We start from the raw sequence: 15,902 nt of genomic DNA, 5'->3' as shown, positions 1-15,902 counted from the left end.
ATGAACTGAAAGATTCAGCTGTACACTTTCCTGTAATCATTACATAAAATGCATGGATACTATAGAAGGATCCTTCTTGGACATCTACCTTTTTAAAAATGGAGGTCATAGATATAATTTAGTCTATAACTTTGTAAAATGTTTTACCCTGAAAATGACTGGATTACTCTTTTAAAAATCAAAAGTTGTTTGGGCCCTTTGACTTAATTTTTCTTCTTTTAGACTGAACTTCTAAAGCATTTTCACAAGTGCTTCCTATGTGAATTTGAAGTCTTAAAGTGTGATAACTGTAAAATGTTGCAATTTGAGAATGAAAGCCTTGGGAGCTTTACAAATAGCATAAAGATATCTGGGTGCTAAGGAAAATCTTAGAGATCAGTACTACTCAATCCGAATGTGTTTTGACTAAAACACAGGAAATATATACAGGTTAACAACACTGAAAAGTTGATTAACAGCAACACTACCCTTTTAACAATTGTGAAATAAATACCTTTTGGCTCAAAGGCCAAAAGGTAATAGTGGGCAATTTTATCTCTAAGAATTCTAAGCAAAAGTTAAGCTGCCCAACAAAAAATTAGTTTCTCTAATATTACTGCATAGTTTGAAGAGTGCCAGGTTACTGAGAGTATCAATAAGTTAATTTGGATTATTGGATAATTATTGACAACCATGTACAATATTTTTGTATTATTTAGAACATGGAATTTTAGATGTGATTTGTTTAAGAAAATAATTTAAAAGGTTATTTTCTAATCTTCCCATCCCTTTGACAATATAAATTTTAATTACATACATTTTATTTACACATTTATATAGGGCAAACACCTTTGGTTTTTTTGGTTCCGTGGGGCTTGAACTCAGGGACTGGTAACTGTGGGCACTATCCCTGAGTATATTTGCTCAAGGCTAGCGCTCTACTCAAACAGCTTATTTTTATAAACAGAAAAACTTAAAGGCTCAGGCCTGTAATCCTAGCTACTTAGGAGGCTGAGACTGAAGGAACAGTTCGAAGCCAGTCCAGGCAAACAAATCTAAGAGACCCTTCAATTAACCAGCAAACAAAGTAGAAGTAGAGGAGTGGCTTAATTGTTAGAACAACTGGTTTGAGTGAAAAATTCAAGTTAGAGTATGAGGCCCTGAGTTTAAGCTTCAGTACTGGCACAAAACCCAACAACAACCCAACAAACCTAAAATTTAAAAACAGAATAACCAAAAAATTTAAGCAGATATTCAATAGAAGAGTGACTGTAAAGTGTTTAAAAGTTAATCTGTAAATAACACATACTTAAAAGTTTTATTCATGTGTGTTTATATTGGTTTGCAGAATTTCTGTTAAAGTGTTGTTTATATGTAGAAAGATATTTGCTACTCTTCTCTTCATTAAGTACAGTTTTCTCAGTGGTTATGGAAGAAGATGATTTACAGAAGAATTTACAAGTTAGATACCACTCTGCCCAACTTTCTTAATACAGACTACATAACAGTGCCCCAATAAATTAACTGAGTGACCCAATATGCCTACGTACAATTTTTTAAAGAGACATGATATATTGTAGGTTGCCATAAATATAAAGCAACTTCAATATTCAATTCCTAAAGGAGGCTTTCCTTCCACCTAACTTCAGACATAGTTCCATGAATAGAGGAAGTTCCAAAAGAGACAGGTATTTTAGATGGGGTGTTTGTTGTTAAGCAAGTATTAAAGCCAATGCGAGTACTCAAAATTGAGCACAACCAACTTTGGGCTCCAAAGACATTTGCTCCAGGTCCCATTAGTGAGACTGCTGGGGTGTCCTAAGGTCTTGGGAAGCCGATGACAGCTGAGGGGGGGGAGCATTAACTCACTCAACTAGGATACAGTCACCATGAAGGCTCACACTCCTCTGCTTGCTTGAGTTAGCAAAGTTTAACTGGGTTTATAATAAAGACAAATATGAGAGACTACTTCCCATCACACATGCACCCTGAGAGAACCAGGGTTCTTCTAGCCACCCAAACCTGGCACTTGAGAGTCCAGAACACAGGTTTCACGGGAAGATGTGTTTCCCTAGCGATTACCCAGAAATACCTATTCTATAGGGCAAAACCTTGTGAACTCTACAGGAAATGGCCGTGTCAAGTCAGCAGTGAGGAATTATCCAGTGTGAAAATTTCCTCAAAAGCCAGTCATCTCTGTCTGTCTCTCTCAATGTCTACATACAAATAGACAAAGAATTGTTTTGCCAGGAGCATATTAGAACCCATCTCTGAAGCTACAATTACATAAGATGTAAAATTTCCAATCCCCCTTTTTTATTCTTTATAAAGCAACCCACTCCCACCCCACAAGGGATCGCTGACAAGCAGGAAGGCTGCCGAAGGAGAAAACAACAGGAGATGCCCACCCTGACCAGGCCGGCTGGAATTTAAAGGCCTCCACCAGGCAAGGAAGGAGCCAGCAGTAGCCTGGCATCAGAAATGCGCACGCACACTCACGCACAAACATATGGAAATGAAGGGGGGAACCCAAACAAAAACATCAGCGGGCCCGCCCCGCCCCCGCCCCCCACAAGCAGGGCCGGCCGCGAAGGCACCTTGCCAGGCAATGGTTTGCCGGCGGGGCTCAGGGAGACACTGCAGTGTCACCAAGAAGCGATTTCCATCGCGTCTGCAAAACGTGCAAACTGTCTGTGAGCAGCCTGGCAAGCCAGACAGCTCGCAGCGTGATTCGGAGGTCCGCCTGCCAAGGAAACAAAAGAAGCCTCGCTCCTGCCCGCGCGACCGACCGCACGCACATGGCAGCTGAGGGGCTCCCGAGGGCTGCGGGCTGGGGGGACCGGTTTTCGGTGGTGGGAGGGGGGCGGCGACCGCAGCGTCGGCGCGGGAGGGAGCGGGACTTACTGAGGCTGGCTCTCGGGCGGAGGCAACGGCGGGGCCACGGAGTTTCCATTGGTCGGGGAGCCGCCCAGCTTCAGCTTCTCCAGGTACGCGGCGTGCACGGGCTTGTGGCACTGCAGGATCTTGATGGCATCCTCGATCTTGAACCACTCGCGCTTCCGGCCGATGCTCAGCGAGTCTTCCCAGTCTTCCAGCAGCTCGGTGACGGTGAGGACGTACACGTAGGTGCGGTGCTTGCGGTCCTGGTTCTGCTCGAAGACACCCAGCAGCCGGCCCAGCTTCCCCTTGACGCCCGCCTCCTCGTACACCTCGCGCACCGCCGCGCCGCCCGGCTCCTCCTCGGGCTCCATTCCGCCGCCGGGCACGATCCAGCGGTCGGGGTAGCGGCTGCTGCTCACCAGCAGCACCTCGTCCTCGCGCTCGCTGCGGAAGCACAGGCACGCCGCCCGCTGCTTGAAGCCCTCGGGGTCGTAGGTGCGCGTCTGGTTCGGCTTGCACTTCATCCTCGGAGTCGGCTGTGCCCTGCGGGCCGCGCGCGGACACCGGGAGCTGCTGCGGCGGCTGCGGCTGCGACTGCGACTGCCGAGAGAGGGCCGGCGGGCGGTAGGGCAGGCGGGCCAGGGAGCGAGCGACGCAGCGAACGAGGGCGGGCGGCTGGAGACGGTAGCGCCTCTGCTGCGAGCCAAGCGGAGCCGCGGGGAAGATGAGGCGGGCGGAGGCGGGCGCGGGCGCGGGCGCGGGGGCGGGCCGGCGTCAGGCAGCCAGTCACTCGGGCCGCAGGGCGGGCAGCGCAGCTCGGGCGGCGGAGGGTCCCGAGCCCGCCGTCTGATTGGAGGCGTTGCTTCCGCCGCCCCCTCACGGAGTCGGGAGCCCGCGACGCCCCACAGCCCACCGCGTCGCCGGCCTTCGTCAGCAGCTCTAGTAGGGGTTGAGTGAGGTGAAGCGCAGTTGCGTGCGCGTCCAAGGTAGAGGACGAGGGACGGAGGCGGGGGTCTCCCTGCTCCCAGAGAGCGCGCTGCCGCGAACACACTGCGCAGGCGCCCGGCACCTCTGCCACTGGGAACCTCCAGCCCACGGACTACGAGTTACCGCATTGTGATGGCCCAGAATCCTCTCCACGTGTGCGTTTCGGCCAGACGTTGCTTAGACACCGCCAGACATTGCCCTTCCCCTTCCGCTCCCTGGGGCTCTGAGACCCTCACGAAAATGCCCCACCCAGAGCTAGGCCAAGGACCGCAGTGGCTGCCATGATGCTTATTGATAGGAAGGGCAGGTGTCATCAAAATGACCATTGGCATTCCTGGCAAAGCGGTCTTTGCTGAGTCACACGCGGTTTTGGCTCTTCAACAGGTTCTCCAAGCATCCTGACGCAGCCCTTAATTCAACTTTTCTTTTTTGGGTTGGATTTTGGCAATACTACAGTTTGAACTTAAGGCCTTGCCGGTGCTCTGGGACTTACTTACTTGAGCCACTCCCCTGGCCCCTTTTGCTCGGATTATCCTTTGAGATAGGCTTTCCTTCCTTTGAGATAGGATCTCAAAGGATATCCTATCTTGAGATAGGATCTTCCCATTTGTGATCCCCCTGCCTAGAAGCTGGGATGACAGGTGTCAGCCACCATGGCCCGGCCAGGGGTGGAGATGGAGCCCTGGGAAGTTCTCTCCTAGATTGGCCTGGAATTGGCATCCCCAAATCTCAGCTTCCTAGGAAGCTAGGATTCTAGGCTTGAGCCACCATACCTGGCTAACACTTTTATCAAACCTGTATTTACATCTCTGTTCCTCAATGTTCTCCTCAGTAAACTTCTAGTCCTTCCTTTCATCCCTTCATTTGCTCTATGAAGCACATGCTGGATGAGCACACAACTGGACAAGCATACGACTGATCTTAAGTACCATCTAACTCAGTTCTCCACACACAATATCCATCCCTGTCTTTTAAAAAAAAATCTTTAAGTAGTTGTATAAATGGGTTTCAATTCAACATGCCAATTTATGAGTAGACTGTTGCCACCTCTTCCATTGTCCACCTCCCATCCAAAGTCCGCACATTCCTCCCAGCCACTTACCTGGTTCCATTGTCACATATGTACATTGAGTATTATGTCTGTATTCACCCACCAGTCGCCTCTCTCCTTTTGTCTGCTCCCATCCCACTCTCTCTCCTGTTAACCTCTAAAAAGCCAGAAGTGGAGCTGTGGCTCCATTGTTAGAGCACTAGCAATGAGCAAAAAAACTCAGCAGCAGTGCCCAGGCCCAGAAAAAAAGGACAAGTTATTTACGAAGGCTACTGTGGGAGTTGGGGGAGGAAGAGACACAGGGAAACGGCAAACATCTTTTCTGCACTGCTTTGCATACTTTTCCACATAGAGCATTATGCTGTCCCTTCCCATGTGAATATTCTTAGCCATAGGGCCACAAGAAGATGCCACACAGCAAAGGCAGGAGGAATAAGGACTTCTTCTGTACTCCTGTAGAGCAATGTATAATTCCAGATTAAAGGCACGTTGCCACCCTCCCCTCTCCTTCAAATGGAACATTCTGTCCTAGAAAATTGCAATGAAGAGCTGAGGGGCCAAGGATGCTGCAGGAAACCTCACCATTATTCCCCAAAGGAGTGATGGTTGGTACAACTGCCTGTCACAGCCACAACAGATTTATAAAGGCTACTCATACTTCCTGACACCCATTTATGCACACATATGCATCCCCATGTACACACACACAAGCACATACACACACACACATCCCACTGCTAAGATGGATCTCAATCCCCTTTACATCTTACAAATCGGGGCTCAAATGACTGGAACAGGTCCCAGGCTTCTGGAAATATCTGCATTTATTTAAAGAAATATGTCCTACATCCTGCCAGGCCTGGCCCTGAATTCTACAGTTTAGAAGAATGAATAATGTTTCCTTACTCCATTGTCAACACCAGCTTCCAGACCTTTTGTTCAGGCTTTAGCCTTCTCCTCCCCACCCACCCCTATTCCTTTCCTCCAAGAAATCTCAATCCCTGTTCCTCTGCATAAATCTCTTCTGGGATGATCTTCCCTGGTTGATTCCTCTCCAGAGTGTTTTAGTGTCTTAGTGTGTCTTAATTCCCTCTTGGACAAGAACAGATATTTTCCTTTTGACCTTCAAGGTACCCAACAGAACTCAAGAAATATCAAAGCATTCACTGAGCAGTATAAGGGCTGAGGAAGAAAGTCAGCCTATGTCATATGCCCCTTACCTTCAGAGTGTGAAATTCCAGCACTGACTAGGCTGAGATTAGGGAGGGAGACATAGAAGAAAGAGTTACAGGAAGTAAATATAAGGTAACTACTGGAAGACTCTTCCAATAAGCCAGGCAGCTGGGTCTTCCTATGTTTGACTCCATAGTCCTACTAGCACATTTGCATATCACAAGAGGTAGTTGGAAGTCTGAGTCTTCTGTTCAAGAAGGATCAGTACAGAAGATTCTATGTGACAGCAATAAAAGCAAAAGTATCAGAAAGCTACAGTGTTGGGGTCCCTGCCTCCCAGGCCACACTGGTGATTCCAGAGGGCAAGGAAGAAGACCAGAGATACAAGCTGCAGAGGACAGGAGTTGACAGAGGAACAAAGGCTGATGGTAAGTGAGGAGAGATAGGAGGTATGGGTTGAGGTATCCAGAAAGCTAGGGGCCCAGAAGTCTCTCAGTATCTGCCATGATGTCCTCTCCTGTGACAGTTGGAGTCTTGCACGTAGCTTCAGAATTGAGGAAGCCCATGGAATGGAGTTGCTGCTGATGCTGATGGAATCTCCCTTCTGGCGTTGGCATGAGTGAGTTTGCAGTCCCAGCCAAAAGCTGGATCATTTGTTCATGAGCTGCTGTTGGGCAGTGGGAACTCCTGTGGGAGGACATGTGGCTGGCATGGCTGGTGAGGAGGTGGGACCTCGGTTACAGTCCCAGTGTTGCTGCCTGTCCATGGTGCTAGTGTCTAGGAGTTCCCAAAGGAGCCAAGGCTGGTGGAGCAGCCAACGGGCCTCTTCAAGGCCTGCAGTACGGCCTGCAAGATGCAGGGATTGACGAGGATGGAGAAGGAATCCTTGTTCTGCTTCTGCTGTGGAAAGACAGGGAGCTGCAGGATGAGCTGCTCCTTCAGCTGGGGCTAAGTAGGGCAATACTCATGAAAATCAACATATTCCCCATCATCTGAGCAGCAAAATCAGGGTTCTGGTCCATGGCTGTATCATGCTGTGCAAGAGGGATGTTGCGATCACATTCTGCCTTAGCTGGGGGATTGCAGAGATCTGCAGGATTGTGTGCATTTCTGGGCTATTGAATTTTGCTGGCCCCAGGCTAGCCCCATGGATCCATAGTTGTTGACTGTACCTGGCTCATCCACCATCTTCTCATAAACTCTTACTGGGACAGGAACCTTTGGAGGTGGGGAGCACCTGGGCACAAGGGCTAGGCATCGGCTCTCTATTCTCAATAGGAGGTGGCTGGGAAGGCAAGCTGACAGTTCTAGGCAAGAGAAGAGAATGCAGCACTGACCTGGCCATGGTGGGCCACTTAGGGCCCAGGACAGGCATGATGTCCTTGGAGAGTCTCTCCATGTTTCACAGGGCTACATCCTGGTTCCACATCCATTCTGCCTTCATGGCTGGACTCCAAGCCAGCTCCATTGTCTGCTTCATGTTGATTGTAAGGCTAATCTCAAGGTTCCCCTGCATCAGTTGCTACTTCTGGGGGTTGGTCATGATTGTGTGGCACATCAGGAACACTAGATATTTTATCTTGGAACAAGGGGTTCTTTGTGATTTATGACAGCCTTGTGTGCTTAGATATCATCTGTCTTTGTACCTGTGGCTGTAGCTTTATGAAGCTGGCAGAGCCCAGGCCCAGGCTGTCCAGGCCCAGGCTGTCCTCAAAGACAGAATAGTTGCAGAATCCTAGGGATTGCAGAGATCTGCAGGAATGTGTGCATTTCTGGGCTGTTGAACTTTGCTGCCCCAGGCTAGCTCTGTGGATCCACAGGCGTTTGAGACTGTTGGGTGTACTTGGCTCATCCTCCATCCTCTGGTCAACTCTCCTCTGGAACTGATACCCTTGGAGGTGGGCAGCACCGGGGCATAAGGGTTAGGGATGGGCCCTCTATTCTCAATTGAAAGAGACTGGGAAGGCAAGCTATCAGTTCCAGGCAAGACAAGAGAAGAGGTTGTTGTGAAAGTACTCCCGTGCAGCACTGACCAGCCATGGGCTAGTGGGGGTCCATACACTTAGGGCCCAGGGCAGTTATGATGTCTCTGAGGAGTTTCTCCATGTTATTCAGGGCTGCATCCCAGTTCCACATCCATTCTGGCCCTATGGCTGGAGTCTAAGCCAGCTCCATTGTCTGACTCTGGGTTGCTAATCTCATGTTGTTGATTGTGAGGCTAATCTCAAGAATCCCCTTCATCAATTGCTACTTGTGGGGGTTGGTCATAATTCTGCAGCACAACAGACACATACGATGTAGTGTCTTAAAATAAATTTTGTGTGTGATTTGTGAGATTAGATATCAGGTGTCTTTGCCTGTGTGGCTTTAGTGCCATGAAGGTAATAGAGCCCAAGCCCAGGCTGCCCAAACCCAGTATGTCCTCAAAAGACAGACTAGATGCAGGACCCCTGGGTAGGTCCCTTCCAAAAGGAGACAACTGTTCCCCAGGGTCCATTGTGTGTATGGGGGGGGGGAAGCCATAACAACAGCTAGATCTTGAGGTTTCTGATGACCTAGATGGTCAGTGGGCCTATCCTGGACCCATATTTTTCAGTTTCAGTCCTTGAGGATCTTGCCCAGAAAGACCTGAACCAGCTGATCCTGTGGGCAGTGAATCTCCTGGGTATTTTCCCTTTGCACTCCTTTACCTAAGCTCCATTTCAGGCCGCGATTTCCTCCTACTCCTTGAAGGTCTTTATGGTGACTCAGTAAGGGGCCTCTTCTCCCCATGGTGCCATAGCAGCCCACCAGCCTGCCCTCCTCCTCCTCATCCTTTTTCCCCCAACCTGCCTAGCCCTGCTCAAATCCTTCTATTCCCCTCCCCTTCCCTCTCCCGATCCCTTCTTCCTTCATACAGATCTCTGCTGCCCCTAACGTGTACACTGTCACAGCTTATGCATATTGCTCTCTCTCACTGACCCCCTCCTGGCATCAGACAGGAGTCATGGAAACAGCTTTTTTAATGAAATCATCGCTTCATCTAGAGAAAAGACTGAAAAGCAAATGGAATGTAGCTATGAAACATATGGCCTGATTTTCAAACAGTTCAGTTTCCCAAGATCTGATCGACACTATTTCTACCCAGAAACACTAATGAAAATGATTAGATTCTCAAGAACAGCCAAACATGGTCTTCCTCATTTTATATACTTTGCCATTATTTAAGAAAGAATGTAACTGGGTGCCGGTAGCTCATACCTATAATCCTAGCTACTCAGGAGGCTGAGATCTGAGGATCGTGGTTCAAAGCCAGCCCGGGCAGGAAAATCTATGAGACTCATCTCCAATTAACCACCCCAAAATCCAGAGGTGGAGCTGGTAAGAGTTGCTGAGACATACTGTACCTGACATTCTTCCTTGGTAATTTTTTTTTTCCTACCTGGAAGATCAGGGTACCCAAGAGAATGTAGCTTCCACTGAAATTTGAGGATTGTCAGAATCAAAGCTGACAAGATTAGCTCTGAAACCAACAAGCCCAGGATACATATTGTGTCTTTGTCTAAACCAGGAAGGAGCAATTAACAAGAGACAGGGCAATTAGGAGCCCTGGGAGAAGCCTGCAGTTGCTGCTAGGAGCCTCTTTTTCTGTGGCTTCAAGTGGAGTTCAGACCTAGAGGATCCCCCAGAAACATCCTCACCGGGGTTGAAGAAGGAGACACTTCTCCAGGCTGTCCAGTACATATGGCTGGACAGTAATACCACAATTGCTCAGAAAAGTGACCACCAACATCTGCCTGAGAGACTTTCTGATATTTGGAGGGGAGCAAAGCCAAGGGAAAGGATTACATTCACGGGGGCAAATGGCCTAGAGCTCTAATGGGCCTCCCTTAGTAGCTACGCAGCCTTAGGTAAATTCACAACTTCAGCCTCAGTATTTCTCATCTGTAGAATGGGGCAAGTGTACTACCTCCTTCCTGACACCTCTCTCCAAGAAGCTTTTCTAACCCTGTGCACACCCACCCCTGTCACTAGGGTTCAATCACCAGTCTCTGATTCTCTAGGCTTACTTTACACACTTATTCTGTCAGAGCCTCAAATCCTGGTTCTGTGAGCTCTGCATGTTAGTGAGGAGAGCAGCGGCTTGGAACCAAGCTGAAATGAACCTTCTCACCTCCAAGTCAGCACTGTGCCTAGGACTGGGACCCAGCTGGGACTTCAAGTCACATTGACAGAATGACAGAAGCCACATGGACACCAGGACAGACAGTATTATCTCTCTTGATTGTCTCTTACTGACAGGAAAGGAAATGTGAGAGGCCCAGGGCAGCTCCTTACCTCCTTTCCCGCTGGAGCAGGAAGAGATGGGGGGGCGGTGCTGGGCCTTTGACATCAACCCCCAGGTGTTCCCAAATTCTTTGTTTTGCCCTTCAACATGCAGGTGGCTTTACAATGGTCTCTAGTAAGTCCATCACTGTAATGTTCTCAAATACTAATGTTTGAACACAAAAGACCCCACATATGTTTTTCACTAATTGAGTCATGGGATGTAATCAGGACAGCTTCTCAGATGCTTTCTGTGAATCATGATGGAGGTGTGCCCAGAGCCAGGGGAGCTAACCCAGTGGTCAGCCAATTGGGAAGGCCATGTGAGCACCTCCACTCTCCCTTGTCCTTCTCCCCATTGCTCACTAGCTCTGCCCCTCCCAGCTGTATCCCTGCGCCAGGGAGGAGCAGAGCTGCCCGTGCTTCTGATTCAGCACCTAGGCCCTCTCTCCTGCCGCTGTTTCCTGGGTGAGGACTGAGGTGCCGCCAGAAGCCTCAGGGTCTGCAGCACTGGCTGCTGCCTGGCCTGCCATTGCTCAGTCCCCATCACTCCCCCATCTCTGGCTACCCTGGACTCTGTGGGCATTCCTGAGGGCCTGAACTCAAAAAGTCCCTCTCCCACTTTTTCTGCCATTGTCCTGGTTTTGCTTGTCTGTAAGTCATCCCTAGGGGTACCCTGGAACTGAATGTTCCACCATTTCACAGGCAGGCCTTCACATTGGATAAGAATTCATCTTACCTGGCAATGCCCTGTGCTGTTACTGTCACATTTAGCATTGTCTGTTTTTGCTGCTGCATTTCAATTAATCTTAACTACACAACGTTTAGAATTCTCTGCACTTTGCCTTTGGCTGTGCTTTTTCAATTTACACCTTGGAGCTGCCTGTGGTTATGGCAGAGCCAAAATTTACCATTCGTGTTCTCCAGCAGACTGGATAGTACAGAGAATGCTTTAACCATAACACATTCTCAGCAGCAATGACTCAATCCCCATGGCTTAGTATTTCCTGCAGCATAAAAAGCACCACAAATAAAGGGCTTAAGAACAACACACAGTTGTTTCAGTTCCCAGAGTTCAGCCATCTGAGAATACAAGTCTCTGGTTGGGGTCTCACAGACAAACTCAAGTTCTGAGCTTGATTGGTGTGTGTGTGTGTTTGTGTGTGTGTGTGTGTGTGTGTATGAGAGAGAGAGAGAGAGACTGGAGTTTGAACTCAGAGCCTTGCACTTGGTGTAGGCTTGGCCTCTATCACTTGTGCCACCTCTCAAACCTTGCTTTTTTTCTGTTTATTTTCAAGATAAGTTCTTCCATCTTCCCGGGCATATGCCTAAGTGACAATCTGCTAGCTTTAGGCTTCCCATCCCAGCTGATGTTACAGGCTTGTTTGACCATGTCTAGATTCCTGCAGACATACATGCATTTTCTGCATAAATACTTCAGGCATGCCCAGAAATAAGAAAGAGATCAAGTTAAACAGGGGAAAAGGGACAATTACCATGTTATTAGGATGAAGTCCAGTAGGAACAGGAGTTCCTGTTGTATTGCAACATTTTAGGAACTTAGAATGGTTGGCCCTGAGAACAAGGATGCTCTCTTACATAAACCCAGTTTGATCATCAATGTCAGCAATTTCTCACTGAGACAGTAATGCTATCTATTTTTTTTCTTGTTGGTCGTGGGGCTTGAACTCTGGGCTTGGGCTCTGTCCCTGAGCTCTTCAGCTCAAAGCAAGTGCTCTACCACTTGAGCCACAGTGCCACTTCCAGTTTTCTGGTGGTTAATTGGAGATAAAGTCTTAGACATTCCTGCCCCTGGGGGGGCAGGCTTTGAGCCATCATCCTCAGACCCCAGCCTCCTGAGTAGCTAGGATTACAGGTGTGAGCCACTGGCCCCTGGCTTCTCTATATTTTTTACAGATGTTCAAAAATGGCCACATGTTCCAACAATGCCATCAGTTGCAGAAAGCTATCTAATCTCTCAGTCTATGATCCACGCCAGTATCTAAAAAGTGGGTAGTTTGTGGTACACAACTGTTGTAGAGAGGAAAGAAATAGATTATGGCAATGCAGGAGGCAGAAGATGGAGAAAAACTGACATTTTATGCTTGTGCACTGGTGAGGCCATGGACTAGTGTGTCCATCTCCCCCTGGGTAATACCTTCACGATGGGACCAGCAATACTCAGAGTCACTTGGTAGAGACTTCTTTGCCCACAGAGCGCTCATGTGGGCATTGCGAGTGTGTGATTACAAGAATGAGTAAAGAGCCCCCTGCTGAGTGATGCCCTCATATCATTCAGTACCTTTGTTCACATAGCTGTGTATCTCTAAACATTTACCAATCCCATTCATGTTTTTTTAAATTTAATTTCATTTAATTTTAAAGGTGATGTACAGGGAGGTTACAGTTACATAAGTAAGGTAATGAATACATTTCTTGTCCAACATTGTTATCTCCTCCCCTGTTTTTCTCCCGTTATCCCTCCACCTACCTCCCCCCTCAAGTTGTGAAGTTCATTTTCAACATACTATCTTGTGAGTATAGCTGTTACATTGGTTCACCTTTTGTCCTTTGTCTCATCATTTTATTATTCCCCTCCCCTTCCCCAAATCAGATAAACTTATATACAAAACACAGGGTACCAAAATAAAACACGGCAACAACAGGGAATAAAGTAAAGAAAAAAGAAAGAAATTCATTTTCTGGCAGTACTAAAGGTTGAACTCAGGGCTTGCTTTTGCTATGTATTTGCTGCACCAACTGTATTTGCTGTATTCAGCTGCACCAGAGCTATACTTCTGGTCCTTTCCGCTTTCGTTATTTTAGACTTGGGGTCTTGTCTTTTACACAGGCAGCCTAGACTTTGGTTCCTCCTATTTATGCTTCCTCTGTAGCTAGGATGACAGGTACAAACCCCTACACCCAGCTTTTTCTATGGAGTTGGGGGTCAAGCAAACTTTTTGCCTTAGCCAGTATGGAATTGAGATCCTCCTGATCTCAGCCACCACAGAAGTTAGAGTTATAGGCATGAGCAACCTGCCTGGCTTTATATAAATTTTGAAATAAAACACATAAAGTGCATAGTGTTTAATAATAATGATAATAATAGAGTTAACACCTATGTTAACAGCAGCCAAAACAGTGAAATCAGATAATACTAAAAGCACAGAACCCACTCTTCCCCTGCCCATACCCTTCCTTCTCCCATCACTGAGAAGGTCCCCCTCTACCCCCGTGCTGATCACTAGTTCCCATCTCTTCCCTGATGCTCACAATTTATATCCTAGACAACACCATTTTCAACTCCTTTGTACCTAGAAAGGTTTCCAGATGCATCATCTTTCTGGACCAAAGAGACAAGAGGTGTCACCTGGATGTCCAAGGTATGCTTGGGCCTGAACAAAGTGACAGGTGTTCTAGAAAGTTGAACTACAGTCGCTGCCCTCAGTGGATCTCCAGTCTCTCTGGGCAGGTGCTGCCTGACCATAGCGTCCATTGCTAGAAGCAAATACAATTGAGGGTGGCAGTGACGCCATGAGTGTGCAGTGAGGGGTTCCCATGAGCCACCACTTACTAGTTTTGTGACTCTGGGCCAGTGTCCCCCCACTCTGAGCCTGCACCTTCCCTTCCAACACAGACAGACCTCCGTGTACTCAGCAGGCTGGTGTGTGGGAGACAATGAAAGCTTGCACCAAGCGTAGACGATGTGAACCCTTGTGAATCAGAAGGAAGGGTGAAGAGTGATTAATTTCTATCCGCACAGCGCAGATGGCACATATGATGCACCAGCAATCCTGGTGCCCATTAGATATCAGTGAAAGGCTGCATTGATTGATTGCAGAAATGGGCTTTGGTAGCCCCTTGGAGCAGCAAGAGGTCCGTATCTTAGTTGCAATCATGAGAATAATTTTAATCATGGTGAAAGTCTTTTTTATTCAGAATTTTTCTGCCCACCAAGATACACAGTGTGATTCCTGTAACACACCGATTAGATCTTAGAACTTCAACCCCAAATATCTAAATTAATGATGTTCTTTCAAAAGAAAATTGAAACAGTGCTGGTGGCTTACGCCTGTACTCCCACCTATTCAGGAGGCTCAGATCTGAGGACAACAGTTTGAAGTCGACCTGGACAGGAAAGGTTGTGAGACTCTTATTTTCAATTAACCAGTAAAAGCCAGAAGTGGAGCTTGGGCTCAAGTGGTAGAGCATCAGCCTTGAGGGGATTAAGTGAAGGCAGCTCTGATTTCAAGCCCCTCCAGAGCTGGCAACAAAGAAAAAGAAGAACCTCCCCTCCAAAAATACCCCAAGATTGAACTAAAGACACCCATGCATACTTTTCTAGTATTTCTTCTTTGCAAGATATGGGCTCCCTTTCACATCCTGCCATAGCCCTTGTATTTAGTCAGGTTCAATGATTTTCATAATTAACAGATCAAAATACCAAGTCACTTTTTAAAAATAATACAGCTAAGAGGAATTATGTGCTGATTCATCCTAATTGTACCTGGAATCCTCAATCCTTAGGAGTGGACATTTTTAAAAAGATACTTTTGGATTTACAAAGAAAGGCCTGAGTCTCCAATCACCTAGGACATATTGGGCTGATGAGCTGAGCTGAACTGAGCTGAGCTGAGCTGAGCTTTGTCCTCTCCCACGTTCCAGCCCTGTCCCTGCTGCCTGGGGCAGGAAAAAGCAAGCATAACCAGTTTGCCCCAACTTGGAGTGGGAATACCACTCTTCCAGCTTGGACTAGGCTTTTGAGTCTCAGGACTGATCACAGAAGCAGACTGAGACACTGGGCGGAGTTGGCACATTACTGGCTGTAGAAGTGAGACCCTCTTCAAGAGGCAGTGTGTGGAGACCCCTCTCTTTTCCTCCCCAAGAATAGGGGCTGTGAGTAGAGTGTGCAGGCGCATCTCAGATATCTCCCTAGAAGCTTTGGTAGCTCTGGGTTTTCAATGTAGAACCTCAGTCTTCCTAAGCTGATGCACTACCATTGAGGCATTCTTCCAATCCTGTTTTCTGCATGTTAATTTTAAGAGGGTCTCACTTCCTGCCCAGGCTACCATCTGAGCTAGGATACTCTTATTTTAGGCTTCCAGGAGTTGCTAGGATCACAGGCACTGCACCAATGAGCCTAGCTTATGGATTGAAGTGTCTAGTGGTCTTTTCTGACAGGACTGGCCTCTCACTTGATCCTCTCTTCTCAGTCTCCCAAGTTGCTAGGAATGCAAGACAGCATGCTTACTTTATCCAGGAGATCTTAAGGCTGAGGGGAGGGGGCTGCTTCCCTTAGGACTTCCTCCCAGCCTCCACTATGCCTGGTCCTTGAAGTATTTCCCCATGTCTGCAGAGACAGGGATTTAGAAATCCTTGAAGAAACCTTAAAGCTTCTGGGACCATCTAAGATCATCAAGGTGTTCTTCAAGGAGAAGCACTCCATGGTGGGGTACTGTAGACTGAGGATGGCGTGGACCATGACATGGACTATCTGCTTGTCCCCTGGGAAAGTCAAGCCACCTGG

At 47.7% G+C, this 15,902-nt stretch overlaps 1 protein-coding gene across 1 annotated transcript; it reads right to left on the bottom strand.

Moving 5' to 3' along the window:
• Positions 1–2,879: 2,879 nt before the first annotated feature.
• On the bottom strand, positions 2,880–3,383 carry LOC105997823 (diphosphoinositol polyphosphate phosphohydrolase 3-alpha). The gene has a single exon (XM_013032355.1). The coding sequence runs from the start codon at positions 3,381–3,383 to the stop codon at positions 2,880–2,882; it is 504 nt and encodes a 167-aa protein (XP_012887809.1).
• Between the last annotated feature and the right edge of the window lie 12,519 nt (positions 3,384–15,902).

This window comes from Dipodomys ordii, unplaced genomic scaffold, assembly GCF_000151885.1.
Source record: "Dipodomys ordii isolate 6190 unplaced genomic scaffold, Dord_2.0 Scaffold154, whole genome shotgun sequence".
In the NCBI taxonomy this organism is placed as follows: domain Eukaryota; kingdom Metazoa; phylum Chordata; class Mammalia; order Rodentia; family Heteromyidae; genus Dipodomys; species Dipodomys ordii.
This window is presented reverse-complemented; position numbering and strand designations above follow the sequence as displayed.

What these genes read in the sequence shown, in the direction of transcription:
- LOC105997823 (XM_013032355.1), bottom strand. Translation starts at nt 3,383, where the DNA reads ATGAAGTGCAAGCCGAACCAGACGCGCACCTACGACCCCGAGGGCTTC.